Source organism: Petromyzon marinus, chromosome 27 (genome assembly GCF_048934315.1).
Source record: "Petromyzon marinus isolate PM22_M1 ecotype Great Lakes invasive population chromosome 27, UKy_Petmar_22M1.pri1.0, whole genome shotgun sequence".
Taxonomy (NCBI): Eukaryota; Metazoa; Chordata; class Hyperoartia; order Petromyzontiformes; family Petromyzontidae; genus Petromyzon; species Petromyzon marinus.
Window position 1 is genome coordinate 467,243 of NC_133693.1, and position 15,029 is coordinate 482,271.

General features: G+C 50.7%; 1 protein-coding gene across 3 annotated transcripts in view; it reads right to left on the minus strand.

The window, feature by feature from the left end:
• The window catches only part of LOC116946687 (receptor-type tyrosine-protein phosphatase kappa-like), a 181,240-nt gene that overhangs the window by 101,454 nt on the left and 64,757 nt on the right, over window positions 1-15,029 (minus strand). For all 3 annotated transcript variants that reach the window (XM_032961896.2, XM_032961899.2, XM_032961900.2), the window contains exons 4-5: window positions 10,252-10,333; window positions 6,865-6,983 (exon numbers count right to left, since the gene is read on the minus strand). In XM_032961896.2, coding sequence (XP_032817787.2) covers window positions 6,865-6,983; window positions 10,252-10,333 — 201 coding nt within the window. The remainder of the gene's footprint in view (window positions 1-6,864; window positions 6,984-10,251; window positions 10,334-15,029) is intronic.

A 15,029-nucleotide genomic window follows, 5' to 3' on the forward strand; every position in this document is an offset into this window, starting at 1 on the left:
CTCAAGAAGAAGCACATTAAGGTCCTGGAGTGGCCTAGCCAGTCTCCAGATCTTAATCCCATAGAAAATCTGTGGAGGGAGCTGAAGGTTCGAGTTGCCAAATGTCAGCCCCGATACCTTAATGACTTGGAGAAGATCTGCAAAGAGGAGTGGGACAAAATCCCTCCTGAGATGTGTACAAACCTGGTGACCAACTACAAGAAAAGTCTGACCTCTGTGATTGCCAACAAGGGTTTTTCCACCAAGTACTAAGTCATGTTTTGCAGAGGGGTCAAATACTTATTTCCCTCATTAAAATGCAAATACATTTATAACATTTTTGACATGCGTTTTTCTGGATTTTTTTGTTGTTATTCTGTCTCTCACTGTTCAAATAAACCTACCATTAAAATTATAGACTGATCATTTCTTTGTCAGTGGGCAAACGTACAAAATCAGCAGGGGATCAAATACTTTGTTCCCTCACTGTACATGACCACAGCTGGGCGCTCGGCGTGCGTCATCCTCACAGGGGTTGCTAGGTTGTAAAAATCATCAAAACCTTGACATTCGAAACAGAAGACCATCGTGTGGAAAGATGTGAAGACAAATTTTCCACAAAATTATAGTTATGCTGGAATTAGACGTTTTGAGAAGAGCCCATTATCACGCTGCGTGTATTTTCTGTGTCCGTCGTAAAGTGGTAGGCGACGTGCTGTGCGTCGTTTCGTGCACGGGGCTTCATGAGGCCACACTGGAAATTCTCACGCTGCCGTCCCGTGCACAAAACTGTAAACACGCTACTTGAACAAAGCTCCCCGCAAATGTTCTTAACCTTATATAAACCTTAAGGACTACGAAGAGGACACTGCAAAACAGCTTTGCGGCAAGGGGAGGTCACAACCTCTGGAGAGGTCAAATTGTCCGTTGAAAGGCGGTTGTGAGAAGGCATGTTTAATAACTTTAATAAAATAAACACAGCATGGAAAGGCTGTCAAGTCTCAAGGTTATGACCTCATGGATAAAAATAGCTTTAAAATAATTGACGATGCTAGAGCTCAGGGTATAACCTCTGACCTGGCAACAGGGATGTGTTTTAGCCATCCCATTGCAAGGTCCCCAATCGGGCGTTGTTTATTTTGTTTAATCCAGCTCCTCAGCCTGGAGCGGCGGCGACAAACGGCGCAGTTGAATTCGCGAGGGAGCGGCCTCGGGAAATTGGTTAATTAGAGCGCTTGTAGTGCAACAAGGCTGCCCAGCGGGAGGGACCCGCTGGCCCTGGGCGTGATTAACCCCTCGCATCTACAACGCTCCTGGTAGAGACATTTAATTTGATCGCTATCGCTTAGGCTCGCTAATATTTAGCCGGCAAGCGGGCACAGCCATGGAGCTTGTTGTGACTTTTCATGGCGGCTGAAGCTCAAAGTTAAGGCAAGGGAAAACATCTCTGAAAAATATATATAAAAATCCACCTCGTCATTTTTACTTTTTGGCAGCTTGCTGCTGGTACAGTGTGGAAAAACCTCATACAGCCCACGGCAGCGGGGGTCGTGGTTTGGGAGATGCACACAATGGCAGGAAATGTTGTCCAGTGCACGTTGTTTACCGGGAGACGGGTGCCACGTTGTCGGACGTGGCCTCACCAGTGACCCCAATGCCCGTCGTCTCAGTAATCCCCGTGGATAAAAGCGTAGGCCAATGGCCAAACACTTTCTGATTTTGTGAAAAGTACCTGGAAAAATCTATAAAATGTAGGCTTTAACTAGTGACTTCAATGGAAAAACAATGATGGCCACAATCAGCCAGCCAGTCCAGCAAACAACACAATGTCCGAACAATTATGTTTTAGCTGATGACACAGTCTAGATAACAACAGATGGATGCGAACTACAGGAAATGACTTAAGAGCTTAATAGAGATGGTGCAAAGTCGGGCTCGTGAGATAAACAAAGGTCATGCACAACGAGTCCACGAAACAATGGGGGACGTGTCAGAGGGACCCAACAATAACACACAGTGGAGTGTGTGTACCTCGGAGTGTGTGTACCTTGGAATGGAGTGTACGTCGGAGAGAGTGTGCCTCGGAGTGTGTGTAGCTCGGAGTGGAGTGTACCTCGGAGTGTAGTGTACCTCGGAGTGGAGTGTACCTCGGAGTGTGTGTACCTCGGAGTGGAGTGTACCTCGGAGTGGAGTGTACCTCGGAGTGTGTGTACCTCGGAGTGGAGTGTACTTCGGAGTGGAGTGTACCTCTGAGTGTGTGTATCTCGGAGTGGAATGTACCTCGGAGTGTGTGTACCTCGGAGTGTGTGTACCTCGGAGTGTGTGTACCTCGGAGTGTGTGTACCTCAGAGTGGAGTGTACCTCAGAGTGGAGTGTACCTCGGAGTGTGTGTACCTCGGAGTGTGTGTACCTCGGAGTGGAGTGTACCTCGGGGTGGAGTGTACCTCGGAGTGTGTGTACCTCGGAGTGGAGTGTACCTCGGAGTGTGTGTACCTCGGAGTGTGTGTACCTCGGAGTGGAGTGTACCTCGGAGTGTGTGTACCTCGGAGTGGAGTGTACCTCGGAGTGGAGTGTACCTCGGAGTGGAGTGTACCTCGGAGTGGAGTATACCTCGGAGTGTGTGTACCTCGGAGTGTGTGTACCTCGGAGTGTGTGTACCTCAGAGTGGAGTGTACCTCGGAGTGTGTGTACCTCGGAGTGGAGTGTACCTCGGAGTGGAGTATACGTCGGAGTGTGTGTACCTCGGAGTGTGTGTACCTCAGAGTGGAGTGTACCTCGGAGTGTGTGTACCTCGGAGTGGAGTGTACCCCGGAGTGTGTGTACCTCGGAGTGTGTGTACCTCGGAGTGTGTGTACCTCGGAGTGGAGTGTACCTCGGAGTGGAGTATACCTCGGAGTGTGTGTACCTCGGAGTGTGTGTACCTCGGAGTGTGTGTACCTCAGAGTGAAGTGTACCTCGGAGTGTGTGTACCTCGGAGTGTGTGTACCTCAGAGTGGAGTGTACCTCGGAGTGTGTGTACCTCGGAGTGGAGTGTACCCCGGAGTGTGTGTACCTCGGAGTGTGTGTACCTCGGAGTGTGTGTACCTCGGAGTGGAGTGTACCTCGGAGTGGAGTATACCTCGGAGTGTGTGTACCTCGGAGTGTGTGTACCTCGGAGTGTGTGTACCTCAGAGTGAAGTGTACCTCGGAGTGTGTGTACCTCGGAGTGTGTGTACCTCAGAGTGGAGTGTACCTCGGAGTGTGTGTACCTCGGAGTGTGTGTACCTCAGAGTGGAGTGTACCTCGGAGTGTGTGTACCTCGGAGTGTGTGTACCTCGGAGTGGAGTGTACCTCGGAGTGTGTGTACCTCGGAGTGTGTGTACCTCAGAGTGGAGTGTACCTCGGAGTGTGTGTACCTCGGAGTGTGTGTACCTCGGAGTGGAGTGTACCTCGGAGTGGAGTGTACCTCGGAGTGTGTGTACCTCGGAGTGTGTGTACCTCGGAGTGTGTGTACCTCGGAGTGGAGTGTACCTCGGAGTGTGTGTACCTCGGAGTGGAGTGTACCTCAGAGTGAAGTGTACCTCGGAGTGGAGTGTACCTCAGAGTGTGTACCTCGGAGTGTGTGTACCTCGGAGTGGAGTGTACCTCGGAGTGTAGTGTACCTCGGAGTGTAGTGTACCTCGGAGTGGAGTGCACCTCGGAGTGTGTGTACCTCGGAGTGTGTGTACCTCGGAGTGGAGTGTACCTCGGAGTGTGTGTACCTCGGAGTGGAGTGTACCTCAGAGTGAAGTGTACCTCGGAGTGGAGTGTACCTCAGAGTGTGTACCTCGGAGTGTGTGTACCTCGGAGTGGAGTGTACCTCGGAGTGTAGTGTACCTCGGAGTGTAGTGTACCTCGGAGTGGAGTGCACCTCGGAGTGTGTGTACCTCGGAGTGTGTGTACCTCGGAGTGGAGTGTACTTTGGGCAATTATCAATGGTGGACCGGGATACAAATAATTAAATACATAGGTGAGTGACAGCAGGTTGGGGTGTCTGGAAAACCAACAATACAACATAAGAGAGGAACACACGGATTAGGGAACTCATAATCAGGTTGATGGTAGGTATATCTACTGTATATCAACTGTATACATCAACATACAGATTCGGGCCCACACGGTCACGTCAAAGATTGGGAGTAGATCAGGGCAGGACCCGCCCCCCCCCAAGCAGAGACGACAGCCAGTGCTCGAGACTTTCGATGAAGTGGCAGACAGACGAGAGGTGGCACGACGAGGTTGTCTGCTGTGTCGGAGGTGCAAGGATTGTTAATGGCTTGGGAAAGCCTTTATTCATCAGGGGAAATATCTCGTGGCTGATGGTGATGATGATGGTACAACGCTTAAAGAACCCTACAAAAAACGTTTACTTGGAGAAAAACCCTAAAGCCATTAATGGTAACTTCCGTGCAATATCTGAGCTTAGCTTTAAAAATGCTATGATCTGATTGTACAGCTTGACCCATTTATAGATACCCTAATGATTTATCGTAAGCCTTTTACTTTCTTCTCAACAGTTGATTAGATATTGTGGAAGCCATGGCTATGATTGTATGCCAGGAGAGGGCTGAACTCGTTACTAGCCGTATCGAGGTCGTCGGGAGACGTTGGTGGGGGTTTTCATTCAAACTACGTTTTCTGCTCTCCGATTTCTCCCTCCGATTTCCGTGGAGCGTCTCTCGAAAGGGTCATCCCAGACTGGAGACTCGCGGCTCGAGGACGCGGCAACGCACGTTCTTCGCATCTGGGCGCCAGAGGGCGGACCGGGACGCCCCAGCACGGCCGGGCCTCAGGTCGCTCGGCATGCGAGCGCCTTCCTCGTGGGCAACGTACGATCGTGGCTGACGACGACGACTATTATTAAATTCAAATCAAACAGGTACATTGCCAAAATAGTACGAAGATGGATTTGGATCGGATCGATGGGGGCGGGGGGGGGGTGAGTAATCGGGGTTGAGTTGGCGCGAGGTCGCTGTCCACAACCCAGAGGCGCTTCGTCAATGGGCGACAGCCTCCTCAGACTTTGAAAATAAAATAACATCGACCGGTTTTTAGGACTTTTAAGCCCATTTCCTCAGACACGTGTTTGAGGCTCGCTGCCCCGGCTTATGCACAGCTTCATGTGTGAGATTATTCATTAGATTTTGGTAAATGTTTTTTTTCTCCCAAATACTTAAAGACAAAAAGAGATCACTCGATTTAGTGCAAAGAGAATGGTGCCGAAGCCTCCGCTGCAAAGAAGTGTATGTAGCAGCGATTTAATTATGTGTACTACGTTGTTTTAACTACACCTTGCTGATAAGACGTGAGATAAGTGGGTACTGGTGTGATTGGGTCTTGTTCCATACAGAAATGCTACTGGGAGGCATTGCATATGGAGGCCCCAACGGCCAATAGATCAGGTTTCATGAACGTTATTAAATTATGGTGACCGATGGACGAGACTGGTGACGGAATGGCAGCCAAAGGAGCGAAGCGACGAATCGGTTCGCGTGCAAGAGTGAGATGGACTGTAGTAGCAGCACTGCACCATCGGGGGTGGCGATGGCCCAGGAAGGCCTCCATCTAGCAGTGGATAGACAATAGATGACAACGACGATGACCGTATTCAACGACAGACTAAGCGCGCTATCCTTGAAATCCGCACTCGAGATTGAAAAATTATCTTATGCGGAAGAGCTGCAATTTGAGGTGCGACAACATCCGGACGCAGAAGCGCATCCGACTCGAGGGTTCGTCGCATGCGCCGAGAGCTCCGCACTGTTGGAGCGCAGCCCTGCCGATGCGTTTAACCTTTTTAGAAGAATCACAAATCCGCAGAGACGGCGCTCGAGCGAGGGGAAGGGCCGCGCGGCACCGCGCCCGGCGCCGGCGCTCCGGGAGGCTCGGGCGGACCACGCTCGTTGTCTCCGCCGCAGCCAGGGACCGGTTTAATGCGGCGATGTCAGCCACGAACATCTGGTGTCGGCTCATGGACGCGAGCCATGCGGAGTCCCCCCACCCCCTACCCCCCCCCCCCCCTCGGCCGCGTCTGCTGCCAGCGGATCACCCTGCGACAGCCGCCCCCGCTGCGTAATCCTGGCTCGGTGCGACACACGAGCCACGATCCACGGCGCTCTTGTTTTTGTTTTTTTTGCGATCCTCGCTCCTTGCTCTCCGGCGTGTTTAAGGGTTGTGCCACTCGTTGTTTGGTACGATGTCCGACGTTCCGCATCAAAGAGATACGTAGCAACACAGTCATATTGATCTTTGCTGCTCTATCGTTACTTGTGAGAACATAAATCGACCGCACTGTGTGTGTGTGGGATGACCAGCGGTACACAAACACCTATGCACCCACAAACGCACAGACAAAATGCCGTTAATGACCACCGATTTGCGCTGTATGCAAAGGCTTTCACAGCACAGGAAGGGTGAGTGTCCAGCACCATATGTAGCCGCCTTTGTCTTCCCACTGCTGAGGTACTTATTTAAGGCTCAGTAGACCTAGGGAAAGCCCCAGGAACAGTTCGCATATTTGTCATCCTTGGCTGCGAGTGGGAATCTAACTCGGATCACTGTGTTACACTCACATATGCTCTCATAACAAATACAAAGGCACAAACACTGGTACCTGCGCCGCATGTTAATGGGCGTTTTATTATACGTAAGCAGATGCTTGCAGGTCCTGTGCTCTGGGGCGAGACTGCAAGCACGGGTTGTTTGTGCAGCAAGGCAGCGGTTGGTTTACGATGCTTCCAGGAATACTGGCACACGCACTCTGTTTGTACGGCGGAGACAAAGGGACACGCACACACACAGGGACACGGATGCATGGACACACCGGGCAGGTGCGTGACCTCAGACGACCCGGCACGCCAGAGTTACCTGCAGCCAGATCTGCTCGGGCTCCTCCATCTTGCCTGCGAGGGAGCACTGCACGCTGGCGTTCTGTCCGGCGTTCACCTCCACGATGCTCATGAGCGGCAGGAAGTGCGGGACCTCGTCTGGGGTAAGGGTGACAATCAATCCGCCGTCTCGTGTCGTTCTATGGGGTCGCGCCGACGAAGCACGTTCAGCGAGCGCTCGACACACGGAGGCCGCCCATCTCAGCCACGCATCGGTTCCGGCCTGCTTTGCTCGCGGGATCTGACGAGATTAGATGATTCCGGGCGATTTTTTTTCAAGCACGAATGGCCCAAAATGCCAAGTGGCCAGCAACAAACAGCATGGTTGAAGGTGTAAGCGATGAGATGAAACAGTCAGTGTCTGGTCAACCAAGTCCTCAGCGTGAGCAAAGCGATCACACATTGCACAAAGAGCACATTTTATGCTGAGTTAACCGAGAAGAGGTCCAGGACAAATTAGCATTATGGAATCGTAGCATCACGTGCAAAAAACATCAACAACAAAAATGTTAATGTAAAAACGACACACACGCATGCACAACCATGAAGACACATATCAAGGTCAATTTGTCATCATGGCCAATTTGTCATCATAGCCGATAGTGGTGATGGCACCGACCCTCTTCATTGCCATCCTCCTACCTGCGTAGATGCCTCATCTGCTGCTCAATCGACACCTGACCTCCAAGGTCTGCTCTTACAGACAGGCAGGAACAATTGACCGATTTCTATTTGACAGCCGCGTCTCCTCAAAATACACAACAAAGAAGGACGAGTGTCAGCCGAGAGGCGTTAATAATGGGGGGGCCTGAAGAAAATAACGACAATTCTCTCTCCAGATCAAAACTGCCAAGCCAAGAGCAACACAATGGCATGGAGGAGCCGGTCGCTTGGCGAGAGGGGAATGAGAGGAGGCGCCTCTGGTCGGCTCATGAATCGAGGCTAACGGGAGCAGCGATGCTTGACATTACAAATGAAAGCACGCAAGTTGAGACTCGTGGACAAGGAGACGTGAAGCGATCAGGATGGAAAAAAACGCGGAGAAAGCAGAAGAGCCAACGGTAGGGAGCAGCGGAGACGGGAAGCATTGGCCTCATTTCCCACAGAGCGAGCAGGCGCAGAGACCCAATTTGCACGGAGCCTCGCTACAGAACACCACCGCTGGCTGCCATCTCCGTGTTCCACAAATAAAACATCACGCCGGCCGGCCACCGGCGAACACGGCCGCATCAGTAATTAATGCTTTTTTTTATCAGCGAGCTCCCTAAGAAGTCTTCCCCGGGGCTGCGGCCGCTTCTGGCTGCAAGTCGCGGCAACTTTGGCAACGCGATTCAAGCGGCGGCGTTCAGCCGCACCTCCCTGCCCGACGGGACCGGAGCACGCTCCGTTTTTGATCTACATTAATGCCACGCATAATGGAGCTGCCTGCCAGTGATGTAGAATAAGGTTAGCTTGATCTTTAAAAAAGAGAAAAATGTCTTTCAACGTTTCCCCCCCTCTTCCCCCCTCACTCTCCGCTTTTACGGAAACTCTCGCACCAACTCCGAGTGCGCCAACTTGAGCGTGCGCGGCGGCGACCGAGCGCGGGCACCGAGTTCCGGGTGCCGGCGCTTCAGGAGGAGACCCATCTCGTGTCGGATCGGTACAATAAACCGGCGCGGCGAGATATCACCACGAGGCTGCTCCTATCTGGCCCGGGCTGCCGGCCCTGCTCCCACATCGGAGTTAATTGCATGCGCTCCCGCCCTAAATTCTGCCGAGTCCGAGCAGCGCAGACTAATTTCCAGCTGCCGCTGTTATTCCGACACCTTTTATGCTGCCTTTATTCATCACGGCTGTCTAGTTGGGAGGAGAGGCGCTGCGATTACGAACACTTTTGCCCGTAATCATATCGCTTGTCTGAGCAGGCCCCGCACGCCATACATTTTGCTTAAACATAAAGAGCAATTAAACGCAGCCATTTATATAGCGCATCGCTTTAATAGCACGAGCGAACACACTTTTAAACGAAAAACACGTATAATTTATATAGCATCAGCTGCTTCAAACAAACAATAAACGCAGCGCTAATAGGTAAATCTGTTGGGTCTAATCAACTTAATTACTACATTTGCATTTCAGAAGGTTGTGAATGGGTACTCGGAGAATATTAATAATTGAAGTGTAGCCTCGACAAAATCTTATTAGTTACTGTTCAGCGGTCGCCAATTACGTGCATTCAACATTAAGGGGCATGCGCAGCGTGCACACAAAGCAGCTGATATCAGTCAAGCGCCCATCAATCCAATGTGTGCCAGGCAAGAGTGGTGCGTGGGAGGTAAAATAACATGGCACCGATATTATGTTTCACAACGGAATGGCATATGGCAAATGTAATTGGCGGTTGGGTTATTTAATTAAAAATTTCTAGGCTACGTCTGTTGGGTAGGGGAGCAGCGGTGCAGCGGTTAGCACAATGCGCTTAGATTCGTGCTCGCCCATGGCTAACATCAGCAGCGAGAGAGTGGTATCTGAACAGTTCAGATGAGAGGAACGATCAAGAATGGAAAAGTAATCATCTTCATCGTCATCATCCCATAATCATCAACCCATCATCCCAAAATCATAACCGTCATGATGATGACAAATACCCCAATCTATGACTCCAATGCATCTTACATTTTAAACGAATCTCTGTGCTCGCCGCCGATGAGAGCGCTATAATCTAATGATGCAAAAAAAATTAAAGCATAAAATGAATCCCCGTGTAATAAAACGTCATGCTGGAGAGACAGCACGTGTGAAAATTAATCTCGAGTTTTGTCTGGAAGAGAACCCTCGTCACCACGACCGCTGTATAGCGGCACACACGCCTCACTGGGTTTAAACTCCGGCTTGCGAGGCAATGGTGACCTTGCTTCTTAAAACCTTTCGGACGAGCGTGGCCGAGGTGGCGAAATCTTCCTCGGAGACAGAATCTCCCACCGGTGTAAGTTACACCATCACTTCAAATCAGCGGTCTTCAACCTGTGTGTTGCTCCCCTATTGAGGGGGGTTTACATGACTCACGGGGGGGGGGGCGGGCGTAGGCTGTAGCATGGATACCGTGCGGGGAGAAATCTATAATTTGAATGGGAAACGTTATCATTACGTTGACGTGACGACACATACTAGAACACAACATGAACCGGATGCCTTACGAGTGCCGCGTTAACTAGAGGTGTGGACACGTGACCTTCTTAGTTGTGTTCTTGGAGCTGTGGAGGGGAGCACGGAGCCCAGTGGCCTTGATTGGGGGGGCCGCCCTTCCACGCGGGGAGAGGAGCACTGCTCAGTGTACAGAACACGGAATCCCGGGGAGCGTGAGCGGAGTGATGCAGGAACTTACTGCACGAGTACTCGTGAATGTGGACCTCTCCGATGGCCACGTACGACGCCTTCTGTTCGGAGATCTCCGCCTCAAACACGACCTTCACACCACAACGCAGGAGCACGTGGCCCCGTGCACGCATGCAATCACACGCATGAGGACACATGTGCATGCACACACGTGTACACGTGAATGCACGTACGTGCACACACGCACAAGCGTGGGCACACACGAGCACCGTGCACATACGCATATCCGTACACACACACGTAAAGTGCTCGCACACATGCTCACACATTAATTCACACAAAACACACACTCACGTACACGACCACGCATACATACAAACAGACACACGCACACACATACACATACGCCAGGTTATTGCTCCTACATTTCATTACACATCGCGCCGCGGATCAACCCCACAATGGGCGGAACAGAATCAATATGAGGCAACGCGAGCGCGCAATAAGCTACGGTAATCTGCGAGAGATAGAGGCAAAAAAAAAGTTTAAAAGAAAATCCGGGAACATTGACGCTGAACCACGCAGCGACAATGGCCGAGATGCACGGTCATCGATTGGCGCAGCGCAAATACACATGACTGCATCGCTAATTATCCACGTGCCATCGCCGCGGAGGTGGAGGAAGAGAGGTCGCTCATAGCCACTGGCTTTATCTTAAAAAAGACCTGTCATCATCGCTTGCTCATCAGCAGCAGTGCGACTTCAAGATCGTGCGACACGAGACCCAGTCACTGCGCGCATACAATTCACTCAGACGTACTGCACGTGCGTGCATGTGTAGTGACGTTAATGGAGACGTTATGGCGTTAGTGCCAGCGACTGTCACAAGAGTGTAACAGTGCGTCTCGAGCCTCTCTCTGGCACCAGAGTAGCTATGGCATGGAAGCGTGCCCCAGAGGGCATGGTTCGGAGGACGTGACAGTCTGGGTGACCCCGAGAGGACACGTGACCGGCAGAGGGTAGCGAGGGGGCCCAAAGGGAGGCTTGAGGGACACGTGATGCTCGGTCGAGAACCTTCTGGTGAGATCCAGAAGGGGGCGTGGCCGAGGGCAGAGCGAGGCCACGCTCGGGAACATAAAGCAGAAGTCCCCAGAGCAATCGCTGCTGTCTTCTGGGAAATAATCCGCCATGCTACATCTCCTCGATCTTCGGTCGTCACGTTCGGCATCATGGGTCAGGCAGAATGTTACTGACCTGACCCGGTTATGTAGTTACCCTGTTGAAGTCTAGTTCACTTGTTATACGTTATGTAGTTACCCTGTTGGGGGTCTAGTTCACTGTTATAAGTTATGTAGTTACTCTGTTGGGGGTCTAGTTCACTGTTATACGTTATGTAGTTACCCTGTTGGGGGTCTACCCTGTTGGGGGTCTAGTTCACTTGTTATACGTTATGTAGTTACCCTGTTGGGGGTATAGTTCACTGTTATACGTTATGTAGTTACCCTGTTGGGGGTCTACCCTGTTGGGGGTCTAGTTCACTGTTTTTGTACGTTATGTAGTTACCCTGTTGGGGGTCTAGTTAACTGTTTTTGTACGTTATGTGGTTACCCTATTGGGGGTCTAGTTCACTGTTGTACGTTATGTAGTTACCCTGTTGGGGGTCTAGTTCACTGTTTTTGTACGTTATGTGGTTACCCTATTGGGGGTCTAGTTCACTGTTGTACGTTATGTAGTTACCCTGTTGGGGGTCTAGTTCACTGTTATACGTTATGTAGTTACCCTGTTGGGAGTCTAGTTAACTGTTATACGTTATGTAGTTACCCTGTTGGGGGTCTAGTTCACTGTTGTCATACGTTATGTAGTTACCCTGTTGGGGGTCTAGTTAACTGTTGTACGTTATGTAGTTACCCTGTTGGGGGTCTAGTTCACTGTTTTTGTACGTTATGTAGTTACCCTGTTGGGAGTCTAGTTAACTGTTATACGTTATGTAGTTACCCTGTTGGGGGTCTAGTTCACTGTTTTTGTACGTTATGTAGTTACCCTATTGGGGATCTAGTTAACTGTTATACGTTATGTAGTTACCCTATTGGGGGTCTAGTTCACTGTTTTTGTACGTTACGTAGTTACCCTGTTGGGGTTGTAGAATAAACGAGTTTCCAGCAAGTTCAAGTGTGTGTCTCCGTGAAATACACTACACATGTGTATGCGTGTATGTATTACTGGGGCTGCCATGCCTTAAATATTGGAGAAAATAGCCGCAACAAACATAGATTACTTCTTAAGTGAACTGCTGGGGGAGGGTGGTGTTTGTGGGTAGAATGCCCTTTGTGACATCATTACATCCGTCTGGTCCACAGGATGGATTCTGCAGGATTTGAAGGAAGTCCTGGTCATTCACATTTTTTAAAACTCCCAGGGCATATTTCTCCTCAGTGTAAGGCCGGGAAAGGTCCTGACAAGGATTATTCAACATCGCCTTGCTAGAAATGTTGATGAGAGGCTCGCGGAGCCCCAGGGTTGTTTCAGATTGGGGTGGTCATATTTTCCTCATATTTTCTCTGTCCATCTGGTGCAGAAGAGGTGTTTGAAATTTAAACAGGACCTACATCTCTGCTTTATTGACCTGGTCAAGGCCTATGATACCATCAACAAGCCATGGCTCTGGGTTATTCTTCATGCCTTTAGGGTCCCTGACCCTCTGCTCACAATCATTGACCGTCAGATAGGGATGTCCTCTGACCCCTACACTTTTTAACATCTTCTTTGATCACGTAGTTAGAAATTCTTGCATGGCAGTACCGGCGGAATTTCCATCTGATACAGATACAAAGGGAACACGTTTGACTTGGACGTCAACTCAGAATGTGGAGCGATGAAATCAGGTCATGTACAGGTGCTAGGTAGATTATTTAATAGCAAGATAGTGAGAGGTGGTGATGGCTTGGAGGGCAGGGCTTCATCCAGCAGTGGATTGAACATGGCTAATGATGATAATGTCATCTTATTTTCCCTCATGTCAACTCGGGAATGATGATGGGGCCAAATTAGCGCCTGCTTCTTTGTCTCTCCTTTGACAGTTTTCCTGCTTCGTCACACTTGCCCCCTATTGTTCAAAGTCATTCTCTCTCGCATCAATCCCGACTCATTCTCCCTCTTGTCCCTTGCACTTGAGTGCGATTGTGCCAATGCGCAAATGGACAGTGAGCGGGTTCTCATCTCTGTCGGTAGTCTTGAACTAGCGGTGAATAATTACGTTCCTACGATGGGAAGCAATCTCCATACAGGTCACCGTTGACATGTGACCAACTGACGCATCCTGCCCAGGTTGCTTCTTCATTTACTGACCCCAGAGGGATAACAATAGTGATTACAATGAGGATGATTACGATGATGATGATTATGAAAGGCTGAGTCAGCCGAAACTCATGTTTTAACTCGTGACCCCAGACACAAGAGCTCTGCTCCTTTATGCAGAGCGTTACATCTAATCCCCAGAAAACTTCATTGGCGACCGGGCCAGCCACGATTGTGGTGGTTTAGACTAAGATGTGAACTGTGCTAATGACGTTCGGCTCCGGTAAGGGTGGGAAACAACCATGCAAAGTTCTCATGTAACTCTCTCCTACCGCTCCACACCCCCACTACACCCCCCAAAAAACAGCTCATGTCAAAATAAAGCAGTGATTGAAAGCACGTGCTCTAGAGGGCAGCGGCAGGGGAGCCGGCTTTGGAATTTTTCGGCAAACGAACAGCGGCGAGCCAGCGACGTGGGTGAGCGGAAAATGAACACCGGCCCCCGCGGCATGGCGAGGAGCTGTCCGTGGTGCTCGCGGATTAGTAGGGACGCGCACAGCCGGCCAGCGCGACAGAAACGGCCGCAATGCCTCAGACACACGGACGCACACACGCACAGACGGACGAAAAAACGAGGACGTTCCAAACGCTGGATTTCCCGCGCGAGAGCAGCGAGACAATAATGAGCGGTGTGGCCGCGCGGCGGCCCCCAACCCCAGCGGACGTGGACGCGGCTTCTCCCTCCCCCTTACGTATTCGTGCATCAGCCGCGCCGGTCGTTGGAGTGGGGGGTGGGGCGGGGAAGGGGCGAGAGAAGAGGGGGCAGCAAGTCGTATCTGCAGGCAACAGCTGTCTATTGTTGGGGCTAATCCCGCCGTGGTTGTGTGACGAGGGATCAGCGCCGCTTGCATGAGGCTCATCAGTGTGGCGCGGTTCCCGGCGGTGGCGGCCGCCTGTGGAGAGCTTGGCTGTGGGGCTGTGGGACTGTGGGGCGGGGGTTTGTCCCTTTATATGCTGCTTAGTGTCCTGCAATATTTTATGGCTCTGCACAAAACATTTTTTTCTTCAAGGACAAATTAAGCCTCCATTTTCCCCTTCTATTTCATCATCATTCCCAAACTCTCTCTGCTTCGTTGTTATTACGGCGAGGTTTTTAGCCATTATTGGGAAGAAAATTTTGTTTTATTTATTCTATTGAATTCAGAGATTTTATTTTAAGGTTCACTTTGTTGTCACAGCGCAGTCACTTATTTTGATTGCGCACGAAACAAAAAAAACAACAACCCTGCCATCAGTGAAATTGTAATTTTTTTCTTTGATTTGAACAGAGCCGGTTCGGAGGGCACGAAAGGGCATCGAGCAACAGACCCAGAAGTGGTGCCGACGCTGAAAATAACCGCGGAGCTTCGTTCACCCCGCCACGCTCTCACGCCTCGTTCCCAGCGACCCGCATCGCCCCCCTGCACAGCTCTCATTTCACATCCGATCCATCTGAAAGCAGCGCCCACAGTTATTGCTTACGAAGTCACATTT